The sequence below is a fragment of the Chroicocephalus ridibundus genome, chromosome 3, assembly GCF_963924245.1.
Source record: "Chroicocephalus ridibundus chromosome 3, bChrRid1.1, whole genome shotgun sequence".
NCBI classification, from domain to species: Eukaryota; Metazoa; Chordata; class Aves; order Charadriiformes; family Laridae; genus Chroicocephalus; species Chroicocephalus ridibundus.
Window position 1 is genome coordinate 125,162,310 of NC_086286.1, and position 13,705 is coordinate 125,176,014.

Genomic DNA, 13,705 nt, shown 5'->3' on the forward strand with positions numbered 1-13,705 from the left:
AACAGAATAGAAACAGGGGAAAAAATTGTTCCATACACCAGTTAACCATTCAGACCAAAACCAGTGACTGTCTTCACATGTAACTTTAGTCTGATCTGAAGCCCCATTAACACAAAGGTCGGTATGGCATTACAATATCATCACCTAATAGCTAATTCTTCTTAAAACTATTACTGAATAGGGTCAGATGACTCAAGAGGTGAGGCTGACTAGATCTATCCATATTCTGAACAATATCTCTCTACTCAGGCAGAGTTGGGCTGCAGAAGGTAAGTACCAAATAAACTGGACACTCTGCATTATCCATTTCTCTTGTACCCAGTGCTGCAGACTCTCTCCCCTTGTGCAAACCCATTTTCCTGTTCAGCATGAGCTCGGACATTAAGTTCTGGAGGTGCCCATTTCAATCCCCAGCAAGACAGACCCCTCATAAGGAGAAAGACAGTATGGAACATCAAATAATAATTAAAGTGGGCTCCAGCTTAAAGAAAGGTCCCATACCTGGGATGCCAGATGGAGGACTAATTTGGTAAACCACAGGTGTCTGCACAGCAGAGAACTGCAAAGAGAAATTGGTAGTTAAATGGCAGTCATTTTCGCAGCAGCCCAACAAGATCTGATTAGACATTGCTCACAACACAGTTGGCAACTGCATTTCAGAGACTCGCGCCTTAGGTTTTGATCTTTGAAGCGGAGTCCTGCTCTGAGAAGGGATGGAATACAATGTCCCTTTCTTGCTCCCTCCGCATTCGGATTATGGCTTACTGCTACTTTTGCACCCTCTTTCTGCCAAAATTGTCCACCCTGGCTTGAGTCAATTCCAAAAGGTATGGTTTAATACACTATAAAACTTCTAAGCCATGCTTTATCTGAAGTCAAGATCTCCATTTTATCTGCCATTATGGCACCTTTTTCCTTCCCAATAATATACTCTTAAAAACTATTCCTACATCATAGAAGTGAGATACCCCATCTAGCCTTTAGCAAGCTCCTTGGGTACCCTAAGGCAGTGTAGCAAAGAAAATGCTTGTATTGGTCCATCTTAATGCAGTATAGTACATCAGATGTATCTTTGGGAAAACACTACCTTGCACTCTGAGGAAACAGCAAGGAAATATCAGAAATCTGCTATGGAGTACTATTTTTGACTTCGACAGAGTCCAAGAAGGAGTATAGAGAGATTTTGCTCTGAGACAAGCCTCCCAGAAGATGGGGAACACTCAGGGATGCCTTCCAAGTTGGGGAAGGTCATCACCAGCCTTCCAAAGTAGCTGAGAGACATGGATACCTGACCTGGCATATGTTTTGGGCTGCATTTTCAACAAGTAGAGCAGCCCTTTTCCCCTCTTTTCTCCAGTTGACTCTAAAATATGTGAGACTTTTTCTTTAACCAAAAATACTCTAGAAATTTTTCGCCTAGGCTGACACCAGTCTTATTCAAATGGTGTCGTGTCAAGGAGCACTACTCATCAGTTGAGTGGCCAGAGGCTCGCTTGATCCTCCACATGCTGTTAACTCACATGGAACCATTATTATCTGTAAATGCCTCTATCCCTGCCTGGAAGATGGCGAACCAAACAGGACAAATAAACGGATAGCTTCAGCAGCTAAAAACTGCCATATGTCCCAAATGAGTATCTGGATCCCAGTACTCATTCTCCCATTCTCATTACAAAGAAATAAAACAACAGTCAAAACTCTTTGTATGTCTTTAAAATATTCCTGCTCCGGATAGGAGTTGTCACCAGCAGACTAGGTATTTCCAGTGCTGGGTTAGCTGAATATTATCTTGTAACAGGCTGATGTAGCTGAGACACCGTTGTCTGGTGTGAGTGGGGAATGTATGTGGGCAGACAATGAGAAAGAGCTGGATATCTTGGGAAAGCCACAAGGAGAGTTATGCAAGGGGGAGGTGGTCTCTTGTACTACGGTTATAAGAGTAAATAAAATAACTTGGAACATATTTTTTGCCACTGGGAACAGCACAGCTTATATCCACGTAGGGAAATTCTCCCCCTACACCAAAAAGAAGGTGGCCTGACCCATGCTTCCTAATGGGAGCAGACTTGCCATCACCCAAAGGAGAAAAAACTGCACCAAGGAGCAGCTGCTACTTGACCCCAGGCAGCGCTGGAGCCCACGTCCTGACCCTGCCTTGCTCGCTAATACAGGCACAGCCTCACATTTTATAGGGATACCTTGGTAAAAACCACTTCACTACTTTATTCCTCATAGTGCCCTGAAAAATAAGAGTAATGTCATCTTCTTTCCCCAGTGCAGCTTTTGGCATCATGGAAATGAAAATCATTATGTGAAAAGCAAGGGGCAGATCCATCAAGGTATTTAGGGGGTCTTGGGCTTAAAGCCATGTATAGAGGCACCTGGCTTGTCCAGATTTTGTAAAACCCATTTGTCTCTCTGCTTTCTCAGGCGCTATGAATACCTCCAGAAATCTGGCCTGCAGTCCTTCTAGGTGGCTAAAGCCTGTTGCCATCTAGGTCATTAGCTGCTCGATTTCGTTAACCTTACAGAAAAAGTACATTTCCCATGTGTCCCTATTTCCCATATCACCCAATTCTCAGAGCCGTCTCCACATATCTCCATCCCCCCACACCTTCTTTTTGAGCCCTCTGCTGTCCTCACTTGTTTTTACTGATGCTGTTGTCAGCCTAATAAATAACAAACTCATTTGCTGAATCAAACCAAAGACACCATTGCCTATTTGGGGTTTTTTTTTTGAGCTTTCCTTGATCCCCATTCCCTTTCAAAACTCAGCCTTTGCCTTCCCTCCTCCTCATGGTCATGTTAAATGAGGGAGTAGCTACAGACTCAGTGACAGCTACTTCTGAGAAGCAAAGGCAACATCATACCACAGCCTGGGCTGGAGCCGATGCAGAGAAAGAAGTGAAAACAGCACGAAAGCTAGGGCCACTAGCTGACACAAGTCTTCCAAGCTGTTCAGACTTGTTGCTGCCTGCAGCGGGCTTTTTCAATCTACTGCGGAGGCAAAATTAATTTTTAATACGCATAGCTCCCAGGTCCCAGTCCCAAAACAAAGAGACGCATTGTGTTTTATTTAGCTTGGAATGTGCCTCATTAACAGCATCCCCTGGTGATTTTTCATCAACTCTCTAAGCTAGCTGAACCACCCAATGACTCTTCAGCTTTAATGTGCAATTTACTGAAAACACTGGGCTTTCTTTCTTGATACTCAAAGTTTGCACAGAAGTGGGACGTGACTTCCGAACACACCAGGCCTCATCCTGAAACACGCAGCCATGATTAAGGATTCTGCTCTGCAAGTGATTCTGACACCATCATCATTAACTGGTCTATCACCACCATACCCCACAACCTCCTGAGACAATGTGCTTTGACATTGAATGCCAAAGGGAAAATACTGGTCTGAGGGGGAGTAGCAAGCTCTCAAAATAACTGAGCAACAGCTATGCATTCACAACTGAGGTCTGAGTTTGTCAAATCTTGCTCATCTTAGGTGTGGAGAGCCATCCTAGACCTGGAGAAATGTCCCTTCCTGGAACCAGCGTGCCTATGGGAGATACTCTTGCCCATAGGAGGTATTCTTGCCCATGGTTACCTGCCAGTGCAGACGGTTAGCTTCCACCCTGCAGGTTGGAGGGTAACACCAGAAGAAGCTGGCATAGGGTCTTCTGGCACAATAGTGTCTTCTGACTGCATGGTTTAAGTGCAGAGACAGATTAACTTGGACCAAGATTTTTGATTTGGAAAGACCTCTTATGTCACCCAGTCTATCCAGTGCCAGTTTGATGAGTACCTCGATGCACCTAGTTTTAAGGGACAGAAGGAGCATCCTAACTTCTTGTCCTTACATGCAATCAGACATGCAGCATGAAAGATAATATTCCAACATATTTTCTGTAAGACTAAGTCTGAAGTTTGACTCCCTTCAATACCTTCAATTATTTATCACTTCTATTCTTGCAGGTTACCTTGAAAGTATAGTTTTCTTTTGCCACTTCAGTCAGGTTGTTAATTACATGTCCTTTAAACATCACCTCCACATAGTACAAACCCTCTTGGGGTGAAGACCTAGGTAGAAGAAAATGTGTTATATTATTTTGATACAGATTGAGTTTATTTTTTTAGGAAATGCCAGATCCTTCACAGTGTCTCCATTCTTAACAGGTCCACTGAGGCTTCAATAGAGTGAAAAAAACATTTGCACTGTGAACCCAAACTTTACACATAGGAACCCAAACTGTAAAACTACAATTTAAAAGAAACATGGAAGGAAGAAACTACAGTTAAATGCAGAAGGTGACGACTACACCAGAACTCAATCCAAATTGTACATTAATGCAAAACACAGACATGCTTATTAGTGTTCATTAATACTAATGATCAACTGTTATTCATTAGTATTAAAATAACCCAGGGCTGCCTGGATTTACAGGGCATCTTGATCCTGGGTTGTAAATTAATGCTGCATCCTTAATGCACACAGTTTCGCAGCACCACGTTCAGCAGAATTAACTCCCAACTGAATCATAGCAACAAGGGATGGAAGAACCCCTTTAGAGTCACTCTTATAGCCTCTTGCGACATCCCTAGTCTTCAAGTCAAAGAATCATCTTTAAAGTTACAACAGGATGGAAAACAGGGAGCTTAGATTGTCCAGCTGGTGCTTGAAACCATGTTTGTTTCCCACTCTACCTGTAACATCTCTCTATCATCTTGGACAGGTCAAAGATACCAGAAGCTGATAAAATTTCCCCCAGAATTTTCTTGGGAGTTTTGCATCTAAGAATTAGATATCTACAAAGCTTTGAGGATCTGAGTTTAGCCTGTCCAAGGAGCCCCACCAACTCTCATGCTAGCTAGCCTAGTGCTTCATTAGGTTGAAACAAGGATAAATGCCACATAAATTAGGAGGTGCTCTGGTGCAGCCACAGTAGCAGCCACAGAAATTCCTTTGAATTCCCAAACTGCCAGTAGAGACACTGAAAGAAAAGGAGGATCATACCAGAAAAATGGCAAAGTCTCACCCACACTGTAGTCATGGATCATACCTTGTTCTGCATCTTATGGTGGATAAATCAAAATACACAGGCGAGACATCACACGGCAACCTTGGCAGATCTGGATTCACCAGGGACACCTCCAGCTGGGACCCACTGGCTGAAGAGACATGTTCTAACTGGTGTGATGTTGAGCCTAAGTAATCGAAGTCAACCAGAAGTGCTCTGTGAGGACAGGATCGCTCACATTCAGCCACACATGACACAAACGTTTTTGAATGTGCAACCCAGCTTCTCTTGAGGAGCAACACTTAGACCCTCTAATCAGGCTTTTTAAATTCAGGTTTGTGTAGTTGCATATTGAGACCGAGTTCATCCCACCATGCAGCTGCATGGCGGGTTTTTTTTTGCCTCTAATACAATACTCAGTCTCTTCCACACGTGTTCAACTGCAGAGACAGAGCCACCTCAGCCATCGACACTGGAAAAAACAACATACCCATACATACTTAAAGCACCTGCACAATTAGTACCATTTGACATGGTCTTTGCAGTTGCTGATGTCTTGCACAATTTTACTGACAGGACCTTATGTCGGGTTTTGCTGTAAAGTGGACCTGCTTATCCCATTTCTTTAGAGTGGGCTGTCCAAAGGTTCAAAGGCTTTTAATCTTCAGCAAGTTGAGCTTTATCTGAACATAAACTAGCCCAAACCATGACAATGGTTAACTTCTGTAGTATAACCAAACACAAATAGAAATGAAGGTGGTTTACAAACAACTCTCCCTTTCCTCATGATCTTCACAGGTGGTTCCCAGCCTACAGGCTCACTTTGAATGGTGAGGAGGGACCGACATCAGCTGTTTCTCCATTTGCAGCACACTGCACATTTCCTCCTGGCCCCAGGAAGGTTTTTTTCCCCTTCTCCCAAGGTTTGACTGCTTCCCCCACAAAAAAAGACCCCACTCTGCTTGAACAGAGTTCCCAGCTGTGACTATCTCTGCCTGCCACACAGTGCTGTGGGGGAAACATCTCCCTTGAAGACATGAGCTCTCTCTCTTCCCTCCATTTCATCATTATTATGGGAACTCACAATAATCACACAAATAAGGCTGACACCGTTCATCATAGTTATTAATGGCAGTGCCAGAACTTAAGCAGCTAAACCAAACATACATCCGGCCCAGTAACCAACTCTCTTCCCAATAAATCAATGTTCAGCACTGCAGAAAATCAAGCCTAGCTATGTACAGCTGGTTTTGGGCCCAAATGAGCATGGAATATCAATTTCTGTTGTTTTTTACTCAGATCTCATATTTATCATCAGTGCTTTTAAAGCTCCAGAACCACAGAACCTATGGACACAGAAGACTTTCAGCTTTTCTTCGGTAAAAGTGTGGCAGGGAGGAAATTTCTGGCCCTACATCTACAAAAATAGGGTAGAAATCTGATTTCCCTTGCTTAGAAAGAACTTAAAAACAAGCAACCGTCAGCAATAACTTAGGAAGTAATAATTTGAAGACAATTTCATTCTCTGGGTGCCACAGCCCATGTATCTGTTGCTTAGGGTCTGTCATTCCAACAACAAATCTCAGAATGGAGCTGATTCTCTGTTACTTTGACACATGCTTCATAAAAGTTTAAAACTCACCATCCAGGGTAATAGTAATCCATGTTCCTCCAGCAACGCTGCCCTCTCGGGGCTTAATGAGCAGTCCTGTGGCTGTCACTGCAAAAAACAACCCAGCTACATCAGGTTGAAGTGTAATACAAACATCTAAAAGATCTCATTCAGGGCAAGACATAGTAGTCTGACAGCTGTCCACCTGTGATCCCACCCTTCATGTCATTTCTCCTTCTCAGGCATCCAAATTAGTCATATTGCTCATCTTTTTTACCCCACACTGTGTCCCTTGTGTGTTAGTCCTGCTTCCCCACAGCGGGGTTTTGATACCTTCAGGACTTCGTGAAACAAGCTACAGTCTGAGCCTCCTGTCTTCCTCAAGAATTAAAAGAAAGACAATAAGCTTCATGTTTATTTCTCCATCTCTCAAAGAAATGTTTGCTGACTTCTGTACATTCTCCCAAACTTAGGGCTGCCCACAGAATATGACTTCTTCTGGCTCCTGGACAGCCTGTCCAGCTTTTTCTTGACAAAGTCCTTTTGTAAAGAAATACAGGCCTGGAAAGGAACTCTTGCTTCATGTAATTAAGTCACATGTAAATCGCTATACAATGCCTTTCAAAAAGGCACCAAATTCTTCAGATAATTTAAGATTTATTTTGGGGACATGCATCCTCTGAAGCTAATAAAGATGGACCGGTGGCTGGCTTCTTTTTTTGTAGCCAAATATCAGAACTTTCCGGAAGTCCTTTTATAGGGATAACCAGTTTCCTGTTTAGCATTTCAGGAGATTCCAACTTCTTAGTCGTGCGTGAATGCAATATCACCAAACTTTGGTGTTGATCATTGAAGCCAAGTATTGGACAAACTTGCATCATGAACCCTTAATATCAACATGCAAAAGTGATATTACTATCATCAAGTGAACGAAAAACAACAGGCATGAGATGAGCCCAGGTAGAACAGGGAAATTTTACGATGAACCCAGAAATCTCCACTGGCTATGGAAATAATGTCATGAAAAGACACTGATAAGGTTGGACAATGTCCAGTATGCGTCAGTCAACATCCCATAACATTCAACACCTTTTAGAGATGCTTCCTCATGTTTCTCACTCACAATCAGTCTGTATCCAAGCCTGTGGCACTGGAATTTGCTGCTGTTTTATGATCAGTGTGGTTGGAGACAACACCTCTCTATCACCCACCTGCAAGGAATATCAGCTCAGCACTCAGAAAGGATGATCTCCAAGGGTTCATCTTGAACTTTGGGTGGGGATTTCACAAAATACTGGCACCAGGATCATGGCTTGGGGTCTTAGCACCATCCTGTAACTTTAAAACAAACCCCATCTGTATTCTTTCTTCACGCCGCGGACCTGTGGGAGCAATGGTCCGTGTTATAGCAGACAGGAGGGACTGCAATGTGGAATCACAGGGAAAACACCGATTCACCTCTCACACAGTGTAAAGGATCAATATATTGCAAACCATACTCTTTTTCTTCCCACTCAACAGCTCTAAATAGAACTTATTCTGCTCAAAGCAGACCACTTTCCAGCCAAGCTCAGGATGAGCTTTCCTCCACTGGGGCCACATTTCAAGGAGGCTTACTCTCATTAAGTGGTAGGCACAGGTGAATTAGTGAAAACAATAACAGGATTTAGAGCAGATGATGTTAAACTCTCCTAGCTCTGTGCTGCTTTGTGCAAAATTGTTATATCTATTACATTAAACTAAATCATGCCATAGTCATTCTCCAGCTCTGAAAACAAATGACTTTACTATGCTATTAAACTCCAGCCTTCCACAGCTAGCTCCAAACTAGGAACGGCCCATGCTGGCTCCCGTAGGTGTGTATAGGTATTTCTTGGAACAGCACTGGTAGACTTGGTCACAACAGTGTTGGGAATTGTTCTAAGAATATAAACATCTGAACCCCTGTAGCCTGGGAAGTTCCTTGGTCTTACTTGCTATCTTAGCCAGCCATATCAAAAATTCCCTTTGTAAAGTCTATGCCAGGAACTGTTCTAAGATTTAAAAATATAGACCATCAACTTTACTGCCTTCATCCTGGCTTTTGTACTAGTATTGAAATAACCATGGCTCCATTAATTTAACCATATTTTAAGTGAGCAAGAACCTCAAATTCTCACCAGTGAGCACAGAGACTGGGACACCCTTACCCAGAACATCCCTTACTTGTTAAAGCTCAGTCCAAACAACAAAAGCCCCAGGCATAAAGATAAAATCAAATGGCAAAAATACGATTTAGGATTTCAGATTTTTTTTATAGTAGGATCTAAAGGGCAAAAATTCACAATCACTGTATGAGGCACGGTATAAATGGCAATTCTCAAAGGGAGAATCCATGTCCCCCACACAGAAGAACAAATCCACGCAAAAAGACAACCTTTCACAGTCCTGTTCCACCAGTCAGTTGGTGAAAAAAGGAAAAGAACAGACCTCAATTCTCTTAAGGCCCAGTTCCTATGCAGGATGATGGTACCAAGAGCTCATGTGTTCTTCCATGTAGTGGTCTTGCTCCATTCACTACATACACTGCACTGATTCAAGCCCTCTTCTACATTGGTAAGTGCCCATCAGGCCACCTGAGAAACCCTAAACAACTATCCATAGCACTGTTTGCTTTGCTGGCTTCTGTAAGACCTGCCAAAATGAAGCCAGTTGAATTGATTAACACCTACACTGAAAAAAACCCAAACCAAAACTCACTATTCGAAGACTAATATAAAATAAAAAAAAAGGAACAGAGCACCCAGGGCTGGTTCTTTATTTGTTACTGCTACAGTGATTCATAACTGATGATGCTTTAAGAAATTTTTAAAAGGACTGAAATACACAAAGAAATGATCTACAGTCTATAGGCACAGTATGCTCTTGGATATTGATTAGAAGATGTGGTCAACTTGTGTCCAAGGGCACTGAGTATTGCACTTTCCATACTTAAAAGAAAAGTGGAAGGAAAGGAATTTGCTTCTCCTGTTTCCTTCCGTCCAGTCTCTGTCAGATAGTGCAGTACGGAGTTTCAAGACAAAATCCAGAACAAAGCCACATCCACATTGGTTACGAAACCCAATAGAAGCCGAACTCTAGAGCAAAATGACCGGTGCCAAAGACCCAGCATCCACACTGCAAGCATTTAGATGTGTTACACACAGCACTAGCTCTAGCCTAATGCCAGAGGCTGAACATCCATTAATGGCTGGGGTGTTGTTTGGCGCATATCTTCATTTGAATTTATCCAGAAGGATAGACAACAGTTCACTGAGGCAGTTCTCTGGTGTGAAACAAATCACCTTATCTGGAGATGTGACCTGCTTCAAAAATGCACTCCTGGTCTAAAGGAGATACTGTGCAGCCTCTAAAGCACCTCTCCCTCAGTTAGGAGTGGGGACTTTTTTGGAAGGTTAGAGTGGAATGTGGTACATCCATAGTGGGTGTTCAAGAAACCAAGTCTGCTTGTTGGTCCTCTAGGAAGGGCAAACCTTATAGCAAAACTGATCCTTTTTCTCATGCTTCCTCCCCTGTTGCTACTACCATAAACACAGTTTTGGAATCATCCGAATACTACACATCACGGTCACAAATTCTCAAACAAAAAGCCTCCTCAGAGCTGCTGAGTAAAAGCAGAGATATACAGGGCTGCACGGTGGAAGAAGTGTGGGTTAACAGCCAAGAAAAGATTCAATCAAAGAGCAACAGTCTTAGAGGTGAGAGTTGGGCAGAAGCTGTGGTTACCCCATAACTATGGCACTCTATCCCCATAAACCCAACTTCTAAGATTGTGTTTGCTGCTTCTACCACAAGACCTACTGTAACCATTCTCCCTATATTTCTTGCACATTTTAACATAACTGCAATTTGTAGGGGTCAGAGTCCAGAGCCCTGGTGCATGTGAACCTTGCATTTCAAAGCAGGTGCACAGAATATCATTTAGGTTTACATTTATTATTCTTACTATGACTTTTTCTGGTATTACTTACCTTATTCAATTTCTTCTTCCCATTCCCCTCATAAGCAAAGTGCAGAGGGTCCGATACCAGCATAACTGCCCCATCCCTTCGAGGTCAGCTCTGCTGCAATTTTCAGTCTGAGGTCGTATTAGGCACCCAGCTCAGTCCCTGCATGGGTAACTGAGTCACCTTGTGCTGAAACCCACCAGACTAGTTTCTTAAAAGTCTGTCACAGACAGCGCAGAGCTGTCTATTGGGCATGCTTAATTATTAACCTAAGCTACTTTCTGCTATTAACTGTTTTGTTCCAAGTTGTTAATGACCATTAGGGAGTAACCAGGAATTGTTCTTCTATTGTTATACCACTAGATCCTCCAACAGGAGGACAATGAATCCATTTTGTCCTCTTTTTCCCACACAACATGACAGAAAAACTGATGGAATGGTTTCTTAATATGCTGATATCTAATCTGGGAGTGACTTTCACAGCAAGTGAACCACATCCTGGGCTGCATCCCCAGCAGCGTGGGCAGCAGGGCGAGGGGGGGATTCTGCCCCTCTGCTGCGCTCGGGGGAGACCCCCCTGCAGTGCTGCCTCCAGCGCTGGGGCCTCGGCACAGGAGAGACACGGAGCTGTTGGAGTGGGGCCAGAGGAGGCCCCGGAGATGCTGGGAGGGCTGGAGCCCCTCTGCTGGGAGGACAGGCTGAGAGAGCTGGGGGGGTTCAGCCTGGAGAAGAGAAGGCTCTGCGGAGACCTTCCAGCCCCTGCCAGTCCCTAAAGGGGCTCCAGGAAAGCTGAGGAGGGACTCTGGACCACAGAGGGGAGCAACTGGATGAGGGGGAATGGTTTGAAACTGAAGGAGAGGAGATTTAGGCTAGACATTAGGAAGAAATTTTTTACTGTGAGCATGGTGAGCCCCTGTCCCAGGTTGCCCAGAGAAGCTGTGGATGCCCCATCCCTGGAGGTGTTCAAGGCCAGGTTGGATGGGGCTTGGAGCAACCTGGGCTGGTAGGAGGTGTCCTGGCCCAGGGCAGGGGGGTGGAACTGGATGATCTTTAAGGTCCCTTCCAATTCTAACCATTCTACAATGATCATTCTAAGTGCATGTCAAGGTTTCCTTATACATTCTTCATTCAGTTTTTCTGTAACTTTCCCAACAGTGCCTGCATTTGGCAGGAACTCCCTCCAAAGTGTGTTCAGACCACCTACTACATCCCAAGTACCTACACTCCTGCAGGTCCTTATACAGTCAGTAGTGGAAGAGAGTGCAGTGGCCTTACACAGTGCTGTCATTCACCTCATGGAGAACCATGTGCCTTCACTGGCTGAAGGGAAGACCCATTTCAGCCTGCACCAGATGCTGAACAACTGTGTGAATATCACCCCTATTCCCACCTCTGCACCCATCTATTTGAAGACCAGATGGTTTTTGATGGAGCCACCAGAAACATGATGGGTTGCTGAGTGCCCGTACTAGTATGGATGTCTTCATGGAAGTTTCTGCTGAAATTCAGAGGTAGCTCTCAGACACCACAGCAGAACTACAGTTTAATGAATTACCATGCACCAGTCAAACAGCAGCAGTATGTATGCATGTTCTTACCCCAGGCCCAGAGGGAGGTGAAACTGGCTTGCTTATTCTTCCTCAGCCTCAATTTAGAGACACAGTGGCACAAAGTCACAGGCAATCAACTTCAGGGAACTTCTGGAGCTCTGCCCAGCAGTAGAACCAGTTGTGTTTGGTTTGTTCTCAGGCCAAGCCTCAATGTCTCAACTGCATATAGCCAATGATTACAGGAGCTCAATGGAAGTTAACCCTATCCCACTCAGTAGTCTACACTCAGTTTACTTATTAGCCACAGTTACACCGGAAACATAGTCAGAAGAAAGAGAAAACTTGAAGGAATTCTCAAAAGAAAAAAAAAAATTATTGCCAAAGAAAAGACAGTTCAAAGATGATAATTTGAACACAGCAGGAAGAGACAGACGCTGGTAACAGAGTCCATTTACAGCCCTAAATGAGGAGGTGGACCAGGTTCGGGGTCCCCTCAGGAACAAGAGGAGACAGGGCTGGATGCTCAACTACAACTTGGACCCACCATCCAGCTAGAAGGCATGACTAGAGGTGAGACTGAAGACCAGTACTCCCACATCATAACTCAGGGAGGAGCTGCAGGCCCAAAGCTGAGATTAAATAGGGCTCCTGACCCATGGGCAGGGTGTGGTTGGTGTCCCAGGTGAGGCTGATGAGGACCATTAAGGCTTATTGGTGCCCTCAGGACCCTGATGTTTCTGCTCCCGACATACTCCATCACTGAAACCCTCTAGATCACAGCGCAGAAAAAAATGAGTTACCGCCTTTGTCATTCTGTACAGCGTTTTGTGATCCAATCCTAAGGAAATGCTTTATATAGGAAAAACTCAACAAAATATCCAAGGTTTGCAGATCTAAAGGATTTGACTGGGATGAGGAGTTTATTCTTTGCAAAAAGTCACAGATTAGGTAAGACACTGCATGGGGAACCATCCCTCTGAAGGAGCTGAAATGTGAAAAGAAAGAGAGAAGGTGGTGAAGAATATTGTCCTTAATGACCAGAAAAAGAGACCCATAATTCAGAGAAGGAGACGAATGGACAAGTCACAAAGGGATCTTGGTGAATGAAGTGTAAATACTCTCCCACTACAAGCTGATGACCATGTTTAGGTATGATTACCCACCGAAGAGGAAAGCAGTATAGTCTGATGAGTAACTGTACATTTGTGTTATCTGTGCAAGCAATTTTTTTTCCTCCTGAAGGAAAGTTCTGCTCAAAAACATCGCCCAGGGCCATCTGGTTTTGTTTGTTTATAGTTATTCGCTGGGAGGTTTCAGATTTTCGGCCTATGAGTAGAAATAGCCTTACGGACAGGCTGAGCATCGGGAATCTGAGAAATGTTCCCATGTTACAATCAGAAAGGACACAGAGAAAAGCAGGAGGTGTGAGCTCTTCGTCACTAGGTGGAAGTATGGAGCCGTTGAAGACTTGTCCACCACTTTAAACACAACTGAAAGCCAGCCAAGCTCTCACTGGTCTGTCTGCGCATGTCCAGGACAGGTTTCTGT

The 13,705-nt window shown here is 43.9% G+C and overlaps 1 protein-coding gene across 12 annotated transcripts in view; it reads right to left on the bottom strand.

The window, feature by feature from the left end:
• PKHD1 (PKHD1 ciliary IPT domain containing fibrocystin/polyductin) overlaps positions 1–10,801 on the bottom strand; it is a 279,614-nt gene extending 268,813 nt beyond the window's left edge. For 11 of the 12 annotated variants that reach the window (XR_010070475.1, XR_010070473.1, XM_063330663.1 and 8 more), the window contains exons 1-6: positions 10,632–10,801; positions 7,833–8,003; positions 6,652–6,729; positions 5,052–5,196; positions 3,972–4,071; positions 502–559 (exon numbers count right to left, since the gene is read on the bottom strand). Coding sequence is in view for 10 of the 12 variants with exons in the window: in XM_063330663.1 (XP_063186733.1) it covers positions 502–559; positions 3,972–4,071; positions 5,052–5,196; positions 6,652–6,729; positions 7,833–7,884 (433 nt within the window). In the remaining 2 variants the exon portion in view is untranslated. Of the gene's footprint in view, positions 1–501; positions 560–3,971; positions 4,072–5,051; positions 5,226–6,651; positions 6,730–7,832; positions 8,004–10,631 lie in introns of those variants that run through there. The other variant, XM_063330662.1, reaches the window with a different exon arrangement.
• Positions 10,802–13,705: the final 2,904 nt, after the last annotated feature.